Source organism: Pogoniulus pusillus, chromosome 36 (genome assembly GCF_015220805.1).
Source record: "Pogoniulus pusillus isolate bPogPus1 chromosome 36, bPogPus1.pri, whole genome shotgun sequence".
In the NCBI taxonomy this organism is placed as follows: Eukaryota; Metazoa; Chordata; class Aves; order Piciformes; family Lybiidae; genus Pogoniulus; species Pogoniulus pusillus.
The window spans coordinates 4,402,563-4,414,750 of record NC_087299.1 but is presented as its reverse complement, the minus strand read 5'-3'; the positions used below and the strand labels follow the sequence as shown (position 1 = coordinate 4,414,750).

Here is a 12,188-nt window from a genome sequence, read left to right as displayed (position 1 = left end):
GAGAGCAGACCTGAACCATCACCGTGCCCCACCTTTGCGCAGTCGCCAGCCCCGGTGAAGCAGTCGAGGTGGTGGCTTTGGCAGTGGCTGCTGCAGACGAACCTGCTTGAGCCCTATTTTATTTATTTAGTTGTGACTCACCTGTCATTGCTCAGCTCTGTGACTCACCGACTTAGAGACAAACGCCTTGGGTGGTTGGTGCCACGCACACGGAGCCGGGAGCGCTGCTGGCGTGGCCCCCGCGTTCCCTGGCTTGCGCCGGGCTCAGCTGGTGGCGGTGGCACGTTTGGCATCGCCTCATAACCCCGGCCCCGCACAGCAGCCAGGACGCAGCGTGTGCCGGAGGGCAGCCTGGCACAGCGGAGCAGTGGCAAAGGCGGGGGGTGGCTGGCGGTGCTCGCCGGAGCGGGAGGAAGATGAGGAGGGTTCCTTCGCGCCCCGTTTCCAGCTGCCCCCGGCTCTGTACGGACGCGGAATCCCCACAGGAGGGTGCTGTGAAGGCACCGAACGTGCGGATCGCGCAGGAAGAGCCGAGTGCGGAGAGCGGCGAGTCCCGCGGAGCCGAAGCTGCGCTCCGGCAAGGACAGCGAACGGAGCAGCTCCGGGCAGCGGCGCGGCACAGGCCGCGCTGGGGCTGGCAGCGCCCACGCTGCCCGCGCGGGTGGGCGGCGGAGGGAAAGCGGCGGAGCTGCGAGCCATCACCCCGGGAACGCCACCGTGCTCTGCTCCGACACCGACGTGCTCTGACACCAGCGTGCTCCGGAGCCGACGTGCCGCGGCACCGCCGTGCTCCGCAGGGTCGAGCGAGCAGTAACCGACTAACGTCCTGGGGCTGTTCCCGTGCCTCCCGTGTACGGTGGGGTGCTGGCACTTAACCCGTGGTGTCATCCGTGCCCACAGGCTCGTGTGGCTGCCCACCAGCGAGCCCTGGAGCTTGCAGCCAAACAGAACGAAGCTGTGCCCTCTAATCCTGGGTGAACGAGATGGGTTCATCCAGCGTGGTTGGACAGGCTGATGAAAAGTAGGAGAGAAAGCTCCTCTGAGCTGGGGCAGACTTTTCTTTCAGCTGGCTTAGGCAGAAGAGGTTATTCCTTCTGTACACTTCGTACTTATTCCAGATGCTTCTGCTGGGCAGGGCCAATTCACGAGCATTTCCCACACGTTTCCTTCAGCTGGGGTATGTCAAACAAATTAAGGGTGAGTTGATCATTTATGAGTAAAAGAATCCCTACCCCAGGGAGCTGCAGGCTAGGCTGGCCTCATGCTTCCCCTCTGCCCCCACCCTGCTTCCCTCTGTTGCTGTTCACTTGTTTTTAATAAACTTTTGAAATGGAGGATTACAGCCAAAGCAGAGCCTTGTCTTTGGGACGACCTCTGAAACTGGTGAGAGGATTAAATCTAATTCTGCTGCACAGAGCAGGGGGCTCAGATTCTCCTGCAATGAGATGAACTGGTGGAGCTGCAATACTATGGGGGTTTAAATCCACAAGAATCCACTGCTTTAACCTTGGCAGCTGGGATCCATGTGCCAGTCCTGAGGTGTTGACTGCTGCCCGGGTGGCATCGCATTGCCTGCTTGTCCTATGAGAGATTTGAGCTGTCAGATAATGGGTGGAAGCTGTTTGGCAGAGGATGCTCCATCTTATCCCATGTGTTTGGCACTCACCTGAAATGGCATCACCAAAATCCTTTGGTGAGCTGGATCACCTCCAGGCTGACCTAACTGGCACTGTGGAAGGATGGAGCTTCCCTTTCTTGGTGACAGAATCAAACCGAGCCCTCCCTGCATCTGTGCCTGTCTGAAACTGGCCAGAGTCTCCTGCAAACAGCCTGGGACTTTGGCTTTGTGCAGTGAGACATTCTGCCTCCCAGGGAAGCTTTGCCCTAGAGTAACCAGGCCTAGTTCTGGTCAGCTTTAGTTACCAGGCAACATCTGCTTCCTAGGAAATTGGAGCGATCAGCTGTGTCGTGTGTGTCACCTCTGTGACCTCCAACTGCTGTTCCTTCACACAGAGTCAATAGCACCCTTATGTATTCTATAGGATCTTCTCCTCCTGCCATCTCAGATGAAAAATAAACAGAAGAGCTTAGGCACACAATATGCTAAATAGACTAATAAGCTGTGAAAATAATGTCCAGGGAAATCTGGGGCAGGAGATGTCTGCAGCAGGAGCCTGTTGGCCTTGGCAGCAGCAGGGCTCAGGGAAGTAGCTTCTTTGGAAGAGAAGGGAAAGACTTTGCTGAGTGAATGCAGGGGGTTTATTCTCCCCTTTCTGAGGCATTCTAGGAAATCCCTGCCTCCTTACCCTGGCTGCCTCCCAGCATCAGAGCCCTAGGCTCTAAGTACTCACTAAGCTGCTCCTGTGCTGTTTTGGCTTTGCCTTTCTCTTCAGTGTACAACAGGTCTGAATCTCCTCAGTGAGGTGTTTGCACAGACAGTGAAGGTTGAACTTGCTTTGCTCTGGCACCTTGGATTTAGAAGCTGCCTTGTCAGCATTTTAACCTACATGTTTGATTTTCCAAGTTGCAGTTGCTCTGAGTAAAATCCTTTGCAAAATCTGTCTGCCTTTTTCCCTTGGCCAAAGTCCAAATATCCTGAGTGGGTTGTGGGCACTGAGGTGCTGGGCAGATGCAGGAAGTCAAGAGGAGCTAGTGATGCACTGGGAGGGCTGCAGAGCAGCACGGAACATGGGTGCAGGGGTTGGCATTGGCCACAGCCCGTGGGAGCGGGTGGAAGCACGGCAGCAGTCAGGTGTGCCACCAATAATGCACGGATTATGGCAGCAATCAGGTGTGAGCTACCCGCGTGGCCTGCCAGAGGCAGCTCCTCCCCTGGGCAAGGCCAAGTGACTCCGAATTCATCCCCTGGGATTTGGCATCCAAACTCGTTCACTGCTAGCTGACAAAGGAGTCAAGCTCCGATTGATTACAGCAGCACCTGCAGTAAAAACTGACAGATGATGGAGATGTGTTTAATTGTCATTCAGCACCACAGCCCTGCATGCTCCAGCCTCGCTGCTGCAGCTGCTGGCATGCTCTGGAGTTTGAAGGCAATATGCTGACCTGGAGGGGTGCCCAGCTGGGGTGGCCGTGGAGTGGACAAGCTCTGTGGGTACAGCTGAACCACCACAGAGCCGTGTTCCACTCACTGCCTTCGCTGCCCGGGCTGCTAGATCCTGGCTACCTCCTGCTCCATCAGGAAACTCCAAACTCTTCAAGTTCCAATTAACAATTCCCCCAGGCTCTGTGGGCTGCCTGCCCCAGCTGGATGTCCCTGTCCATACCCTGCAGTGGTGGGGCAGCAGCAGTAATGCCTCTCGTGGTGCCGCTAGTTGTGGTGCTGCCCATCATGGTGCATGGCACAGCTGATCCAGTCTCAGAGGCAACTGCAGTTTGCAGCAAGGTCAGGAGAGACAGAGCCTGCATTAGTGCAGCAGCAGCTCTGAGGACTCAGCTCCTGGTGACAGCTCCTGCAGCGTTAACTTTCTGTGCTGACACAGCTCTGAGTGGCACCCAGTAGCCTCAGCTGTGCCATGTGTGCAGAGGTCCCTGTTGTTGAGCAAACGTCCCCACCCCTGCACACAGCTTGTCTGGCCCAGGTGCTGCTGCCCAGCTCGTGCTGCAGCCTGTCCCAGCTGCCATCAATGGGAGCTGATGAGGCTGCTGGGGGAGCTGGGATAAGCCCAGACTTGCTGGGGAGTGCTCTGCAGTGCAGAGCTCGGTGGTGCTGTGCACCCCTCGGCTCTCTCTGTCGCCTTTGTGTCTCCCCGGATGTCGGTGAGTGCCCCCTTATGGGCAGGGTCCGTGGCCGTCTCGGGTTGTGGCTGCTTTTGGGGCAAACCCGGGCAATTCAGAGGCTGGGTGTTGGCTGGCACTGGGCCCGTGGGCTGCTGCGGAAGCTGCCGAGGTGGAGAGTGCTGCTTTCTGTTAGCAGCAGGTCTGTGGCAGAGTTCCCGTTCCCTGCCCTGCCTGTGGCTCATTAAAGCCACCAAAGCTGGGTTTGAGCTGGGCTGTATGTTTGGGAGGGAGCTTGTGGGGAAGGCGTCTCCATCCTCTGCCTGCTCTTTCCTGGCCTTTGTCTCCCTGGGGCTGGGCAGGGCCAGGGGCTGCTCCTGCGGGCTGGGGCTTTGTGGTCGCTGCAGAGTGCTGTCCTCTGTGCCTTTCTGTGCTTGGGAAGGGGAGTTGCTACCAGGACTCGGTATCACTTGCCGGCGTTCACCAAGCTGCTAAGGGAAAAAGGGGATTGGGAGAGTGAAACCATCTGATGCTCGGTGGCTTGCAAAGAATGGCTTAGGCAAGAGCCTTTTGCACCTGAACTTTGGTTTTCTGGTTTTGCAGCACGTGGGTAGAGGGGGTCACAGAAGAAGAATACAAAGGTCGTGGCATAAATGTTCTCACTTCCGATTCTGGGCTGGGGCTGGGAGCAGGACGTTGCTCTCCTGGAAACCCCAGGCTGGGAGCAGGGCACTGGGCTGGGGGCGCTGGAGCGGGCGGTGGAGTGAAGCAGGTTTAGTATTCATGAAAAATGCTCGTGACAGCCATACCCTGGGTAATGAGCAGCCACCTGCAGCTCGGAGCAGTACTTGATAATGCCCTAATTAGATTGGAGATGCAAAAAAGCTCATTAAAATTAAATAACATATTTGTCACTGTTTTAAGAGGTGCAGATTGCCTCGAACCATGCTGGTCTCTTGACCTTGAGTATTTTGGCGTAGTTGTCACTGTTGAGAGCCCAAGAATAAGGTCTGAGCACCTCGTGGGTGGTTTTGTGGTGGGGGATCACAGCACGAGGTTGCAGGCCTCCCCTTCCCCTGGTTGTGTTTGGCACCAGCTCATTTGTGCTGCCTGTACTGGTTTGGAGACCTATGTGGAGCCGGCAGAAGGTCTGGCAGATGCGGTCCCTGCCTGGCACAGCTCTGTCCTGAGCATCCCCTGTAACCTCTGTGGGTTTCCTTGTGGTGGGGATCCTGTCTGTCATTAGGTGAGAAGCCACCTTCCCATCATCTTTGCTGTCAAATGTGCAGCTTCCCAGGGTGCCATGGAGTTTGGGGGAACTTACCCAGCTGCTGCTTTGCTGATGGCGTTTAGGCAGGTGATGATGAATTTCACCTCTACTGTGCTGCATCAAGAAACCAGCTGAGAGCTCCTGAGGAGCCAGTACTAGCTGAGGAGGAGCTGGTACTGGAAACCCTGTGGTGCCATACCCTGACTTCCCAGAACTCCCTTGAAGTCCCAATGGTAAAGGTGATGTCAGACCAGAAATGCCTGCAAGGTTGGGGACGGGGAAGCAGCTTGGGAGAGGATGGGAGAGGCACTCAGCCAGTGGGTTGTGGGAGTGCTGGGGCAGCAGCTGGGGCCCTGAATTCCAGCAGCGCAGCTTCTGGAGCCTTGGGCTCCATCTCCTCAGGTTCTGATGGAGTGCAGGGAGAGGGGCTCTAAATCCCTGCCCTCCCTCTTGCCTAGGAAGGAGTAGCACAGCCAGAGCAGGGCCTATTAACAAGACTGTAATTTTCCCAAATTAATTTTTAATGACTAATTTGTCTTGTTTTCAGCTGTTTTACACAACACACAGTGTTCAAGCCCCATTTGTTTCTCCACAATGTCACCATGAAGGGGACCGGTGCTGGCTCAGGGGCTGTGGCTGGCAATGTGCCTGCCTTTGCCTGGGCAGGGCTGCTCCCCAAAAGGAGGGAGGGCAAAACCTTCAGGAGGGATTTCTCTTTTTTTTCCACCCCAAAACATGGCTGTTGCCAGACTTTTCTCCTGGCTTGGGGTCCCTGCTGCAGCCACCTGCTGCGCTTCCCCCTTTGGGCACACCAACCAGCCATGGATTCTCTTGCAAGGGTTTTTGTGCATGGAGAAGAGACCAGCAAACAGAAGTAAGGCTTTCTTCTTCCTCCTCCTTGTGGGAGGTTGCACAAGGATGTCTTGGAGTGGTCACAGCTACTCCATGTTTTGGGAGAGTGAGGATTTTCCCTTTGTGGCACCGAGTCTGCTCAGCCCCTGGCTTGCTGTGTCTTTCCCAGTTTGGGGGTTGCTTTGGTTATTTTCTCATCTGGGAACTGGGGCAGAGGAGGGAAAGAAGTGTCCCAAGGGAGGAGGTTCATGTTGTGTCCAAGAGCAGAGCAAAGGGTTTGAAGCTCAGCCTTGCTTGAGCTCCTAGACATACGGGCTCTTTAATCAAGTCTTAAACAGCTTTAGAGGAAAAGAAACCCCCAAACCCTTTTAGCCTGTGTGGAATCTGCTGGCAGAGTAAACCCCGAGTAAACATCCTCAATTTGCTGCCTCCTGAAATGGAGCAGCTTTTAGAGTTTGGAGCCACAATTTGTATTCAAATGAAGGTCATTTGAAAGGTGTAACATAGTAAACAGCCATTATTTCATTTTGATAGTGGTACTAAAATTATAGTGTTGGTTGAATTATTTTAGTGTAGGACCATTACCATCTCCCTAAAACACTTAGAGGATTTTTATATCAGTGCTGCAGCCCTGAAATTAGAGGAAAATTAAAACTCAGAGGGCTGTGGAGGGGAAGGCATTGTGAGCGTGCCTGCCTTTTACCCTGCAGCCTCTCTCCCTCGCTCCTCTGCCAGGAGAGCAGGGCTCATCTTCTGCCAGGGGCTGCTGGTTCTGTGCGAGGAGCTGGAGGGAATGTGCCTGCACCCCTGTAAAACCTGGCATTGCCACAGCAAGCCCCAGCAAACGCTGCAGCTGCTTGCAGGGCACCAGGGGCCCACTGGGGTGTTTGGGAGTGTAAGGGCAGCCAGATCATCTTGGTGACAGGCTGAAGACTTCAGAAAACTCACTGCTTCTCTAGCTGGAGAGCTGGGCTCTGTGGGTTGACTCCCCCCCGGCAGGCTGCTCTGCCTCAGCAGCAAGCTGTGCCCTCGCTGGGGTGCCCAGCGCACTCAGCACCCGGGCAAGCTTTCAAGCCTCACTTTGCCACACGCTGGGAGGATGCCTGCCTCCCACCAGTCAGGGCTTTCCTCAACGCCTGTGAGACTGAGATTGCTTTTTTCTTGTTTCAGTAGAAGGTGCCATGGTGTCACCTGGCGCCAGCGCTGCCTGCCAGCTCGCTGTGTTTGGAGCTGCTGGTGGAGGCAGGGGGCACACGCTCCAAATCCTGCTGCACCTCCTCACTTTTAGCAGCCTCTGCAGCAGAATTGGAGTTGAGCAACGTGCCCCAGGGCCATCGGGTGAGGGTGGCTGGCCGGAGCCCGGCAGCTCCAGCCGCTGCGGGGTGGAAAGGCTGCCGGACGTGAGGGAAATGTTGATGGTGAAATTGCCCTGGCTGGCTGCAGCTGCCTCTGTTAACGTTTCCACACCTGGCTGGCTAACAAACGAGCAGAGAGGCTCTCAGTGCGCTGCCTCTGGAGCGCTCCCATCCGCCCCGCGCCGGAGGCTGTGCCCCTGCCCTGTGCCGTGCCCATGCTCTGGCTGCAGGGATTCCCTGCTTTCAGGGGAGAGAACACCCAGGGGTTCTGTGCGTGTGGTAGTGAGCATCTTTATTGGCAATAAGCTGCTTCTCAGTAAAGTGAAGGAATACCGTGCAAATAAAACTCCCCTTGCTGTAGAATTCCTCCAAGAATCCAAGATGTGACATTTATGTTTTCTGGCTACATCTTTAGCAAAGCTCAGACTTCTTTTTTAGCCCCCCTTTTTGGAGCTGTTTTTGATCTGCCGTTGCTTAGACTCTGAGGCTTTTTAGGTGTGCGAGGAGGATGCTGGTGTATATCCACTAGGGAAGGGCACAAACTTTGGCACCTTGGAGGTTTTGCTGCTCTAATGGTACTGAGGCTGGCACAAGTGGTGCACCTGCCATGGGTGTCAGCAGTGGAAGGCTGCAGGTCAGGAAAGTGCCTCTTCCCCAGGCTCCAGTTTGCTCCTGCTGGCAGTGTTTTACTGCTGGAGCATTCTATGGCAGCAACAGGACAGTGTTTCTATGACAAAACCACGGGCTCTGAGGTGTGGGGTGGTGTCGGGCTGGACAGTCCCCATCCTTGGATGAGGGTACTCGGGCAGAGCAGCTCCTCAAGAGGTTTGAAATGGAGGGGAAAACCTGCTGCCGGATCGGGATGCCCTCGGAGATGAGTGCAGCAACCTGTTCCATATTTATCATGGGCAACAATTTGACTAAGGGAGAATTTAGATTAATAACATTCAGCCCGGAGAAGTAATTTCCTTTGAGAAAACGATTTACATGCACTCTGCCAAAGAGAGCTGTCACCGTGCGCTCTCCTCGTGTCAGCTCCAATAATGAAGTTGGAAATAACATGGGAGGTTAATAGGTCCTACTTATCTCCTTAGTGCTGGAAAGGAAGATTTACAGTGTGAGCCTGGTTTGCATATTTCCGTTGGAAACGGGGAGGTTTTCCCAACTGAGATTGATGGGCAGTGGCCGTGACGGGCGTCTGCTGGCTGCGGAGACTTTAAATCCCCTGCATCCCCGGGGGATGTGCTTGTATCCCCAGGGTCGGTGGCCAGGGACTGGCTCAGCTGCCCGTGCTGCTGGCCCAGCCAGCCCTGTCTTTAGCCAGCTGCATCCTCTCTGAGCGTGGAAGTTCGTAGGGCCGTGGCTGCCCTGCCGTAGTGCAAAGCGGGGCTGAAGCCAGGTAGCTTGTCCCGGGAGCTGCCCATAGCGTGCGAAGAGGAAAAGTCACCTGGAGGTGTGGTGGGAGGAGGCATCGCTGTGGCACCGCCAGCACCGCCTCTTGAGCACTGCTTTGCGGTGCCATCTCCCTAGCACGCGTTGCAGTGAGCTGTGTCCTGCCCTAACCCCGGGGAAGGGGGGCTCGGGGATGATCCCTGGGGCTGGGAGCTGCCAGCCCTGCTGGTCCTCATCCGGCCCTGCTCCTTTAATTAGAAACAGTAACGACCTTGTCGTCACTGCGAGGACGTCGCTGCCTTGGCTTTCGGAGAGGCTGCAAACGTCTGGAGCCGCCCCTGTGGTTGGACCTGCCCTGCCCCCCCCTACCCCGCTGCCGTCGCCGCGGCGCGCAGGCGGGCAACAGGCGGGCGTCGCAGCCCTGTCACTTCGCATTACGGCGGTGACGGTCCCCACGGGCTGGTGGCACGGTATGGGCTGCCGCGGGAGCTGTGCCGAGCGGCAGAGCTCTCCGTGAGCTACAGCAGAACCAAATCCTCTCCGGTGCTGCTGCCCTCCGCTCTGGCAGCTTTGCAGCAAGCAGCTTGGGGCTCTGCCCGCAGCTTGGGGCTCTGCCCGCAGCTTGGGGCTCTGCCCGCAGCTTGGGGCTCTGCCCGCAGCTTGGGGCTCTGGCCGCGGGGCTCTCCCACCCTGGCACTGAAGTTAACTTCAGAAGAAATGCAGTGGGTTGTTCCCTGTCAGTGATTACAGTGACAGTGTGCTGGAGCCCGCTCGGAAGAGCAGCTCTGGAAGGGCTGAATTGTTAATAGGTGTCTGTCTGGCACAAACTGTGAAATATTCATTGCAGTTGGTTATTTCCCATTACTGAGCAAGTCCAAGAAGAATTAACTTTGTGAACAGCTTAAGGTACAATTCAGTAATAACCTGAGCCGTTTAATGAATGAAATATTTAACATGATTTGCATACATTAAGTGATGGGATAGGGACTGTAACAAATGTAACTCAGAGGACACCCAGGAGAAGAAAATAAGAGACAAACCTTAATGCTTTTCATCATAAAAAACAGTGCTTTAAGAGGCGTGAGGTGACCAAGCAGTTTGCTCTCAGCAGGACACTAGCAGGGTTCGTTCCCATTGATGCCCAGTTAATATGGGCCTTGCAGGTAGCTCTCCCCAGCTGATGTGCACTAAAAGTCATTACATTATTCTTCCCTGTAAGTGGCTGGTGTTCTGGAAGCTGTGTAGTGAGTTATGTCCCAGACTGAGTCGGGTTGGGGGCTGATCGAGCACGAAGAGCTTGTAGGTTAAAGTGTAACAGAGGAAATGTTCAGCCCCACGCGTGGGGAGCCTGTGCTAGGGTGGCTGTGCTGCGGTGCCAGATCCCCCTGGAGCTGCATCCCTGGCAGGAGCGGGTGGCTGCAGCCACACCGTGTGCAGGGGCTCACTCTTTTTCTATATTTAGCAAGAAATGCATCAGCATCCCTTTTCCTGCCTGGATTCCCTCTGGGAATGGGGCTAGTAAATAGCTGCTGCGCTAAAAATAGCACCTGCGGCAGCCCCTGGCAGCCTCCTCCGCGGCTCCCACCTCCCCTCCCGAGAGCAGATGTTTGGATTTATCCCTATTCTGATTGTTAAAAAAAAAAAGGGGGGGTCGAAAATGGACCACTTAAAAACTGCAAGCCGATGGAAGCCCTGCAGTGCTTCACCTTGGAGAACGCCACCGCGCTCCTAGCGCCCCTCCTGCTGTGCCCGGGGCGGGCAGGCACCACCCTCCCGAGAGATGCTTGTCGAAGGCGCTCTGCTGCCGGGCGCTGCTCGCAGCCTTTGATCACGCCAAAAATGCCCTTTCCTTCTTGTCCTTTTTTTTTTCGTTTTGTTTTCCTGCGATGTTTTTGGGAAAGTAACGAGTGAGGCAGATGTCAGAAGTCTGCAAACAACTTGCAGAGAATTCACAGCTCCTGGGTGCTGCTCTGGCTTTAGGTTATTTACTTTGTGTTCCAACAATCAAATCATAGAATCAGTCAGGGTTGGAAGGGACCAAAAGGAGCAGCCAGTTCCAGCCCCCCTGCCATGCCCAGGGACACCCTACCCTAGAGCAGGCTGCACACAGCCTCAGCCAGCCTGGCCTCAAACACCTCCAGCCATGGGGCCTCAACCCCCTCCCTGGGCAACCCATTCCAGCCTCTCACCATTCTCCTGCTCAACAACTTCCTCCTCACCTCCAGCCTCACTCTCCCCACCTCCACCTTTGCTCCATTCCCCCCAGTCCTGTCACTCTCTGAAAGCCTCAGAAGTCCCTCCCCAGCTTTTTTGTAGCCCCCTTCAGATCCTGGCAGGCCACAAGAAGGTCACCTGGGAGCCTCCTCTTCTGCAGCCTGCACAGCCCCAACTCTTTCAGTCTGTGCTCACAGCAGAGCTGCTGCAGCCCTCTGAGCATCCTCCTGGCCCTGCTCTGGACACTCTCCAGCATCTCCACATCCCTCTTGTCCCAGAGGCTCCAGAACTGGATGCAGTACTCCAGGTGGGGGTTCACCAGAGCAGGCTCTGTTTGGCTTTCTGGGCTGCAAGTGCACACTGCTGGCTCCTGTTGAGCTTCTCCTCCACCACCACCCCCAAGTCCCTCTCCTCAGGGCTGCTCTCCAGCCACTCACTGCCCAGCCTGGATCTGTGCTTGACATTGCCTCGACCCAGCTGCAGGACCTTGCACTTGGTCTTGTTGAACCTCCTGAGGTTGGCTTGTGCCCACCTCTGCAGCCTGTGTAGCACCCTCTGGATGGATCCTGCCCTCCAGCCTGGCTGCTGCACCACACAGCTTGGTGTCATCAGCAGATTTGCTGAGGCTGTACTCAGTGCTTCTGTCCATGGCACCCACAAAGATGTTGAGCAACACTGTCCCAGGACTGATCCCTGAGGGACTCTGCTTGTCACTGGCCTGCACTTGGCTATGGAGCCATTGGCAGCCACTCTTTGGGTGCAGCCATCAAGCCAGTTCTGTATCCATCCAGTGCCCCACCCCTCAAACCCATGTGTCACCAGCTTGGAGGCCAGGATGTGGTGTGGGACAGTGTGAGAGGCCTTGCTCAGGTCCAGGTAGATGCCATCAGTTGCTTGCCCCTCAGTTATTAATGTTGTGACCTGTCCATACGAAGCCACCAGGTTTGTCAGGCAGGATTTGCCCTTGGTGCAGCCACACTGCTTGTACCCAATCACCTCTTCATTATTCTCCAGTCTCAGTAGTGCCTCCAGGAGGATCTGCTCTATGATTTTACTGGGCACTGAGGTGAGACTTACTGGCCTGGAGTTCCCCAGCTTCTCCTTCCTAATGCTTCTGAAAATGTGGATTATGTTTCCCCTTTTCCAGTCAGTGGGGACTGCACCAGACTGACATGACTTTTGGAATGATTGTGGGTTGGGGAATCTCCACCAGATGAAAGCCAACGGAACCCTCTTAGAAGTCAGACCTGCTGTGATGCCCCAGTTGAGTGGCCCTGAGTTGATGGTCACAGCTGGGTACCTGCTTAGAGAAGAAACATTCCTCCTTCGTGCCCCTCACTTGGTTGTGGCCAGTAGGGTAAGGAGGTGTA

General features: G+C 55.5%; 1 protein-coding gene across 13 annotated transcripts in view; it reads left to right on the top strand.

Moving 5' to 3' along the window:
- CAMTA1 (calmodulin binding transcription activator 1) overlaps positions 1–12,188 on the top strand; it is a 260,782-nt gene that overhangs the window by 41,126 nt on the left and 207,468 nt on the right. The window contains exon 1 of one of the 13 annotated variants that reach the window (XM_064171821.1): positions 3,678–3,777. The exons of the other annotated variants lie outside the window; for them this stretch is intronic. Within the exon in view, the coding sequence (XP_064027891.1) occupies positions 3,772–3,777 (6 nt within the window). The 5' untranslated portion in view covers positions 3,678–3,771. Of the gene's footprint in view, positions 1–3,677; positions 3,778–12,188 lie in introns of those variants that run through there. 13 annotated transcript variants of the gene reach the window in all.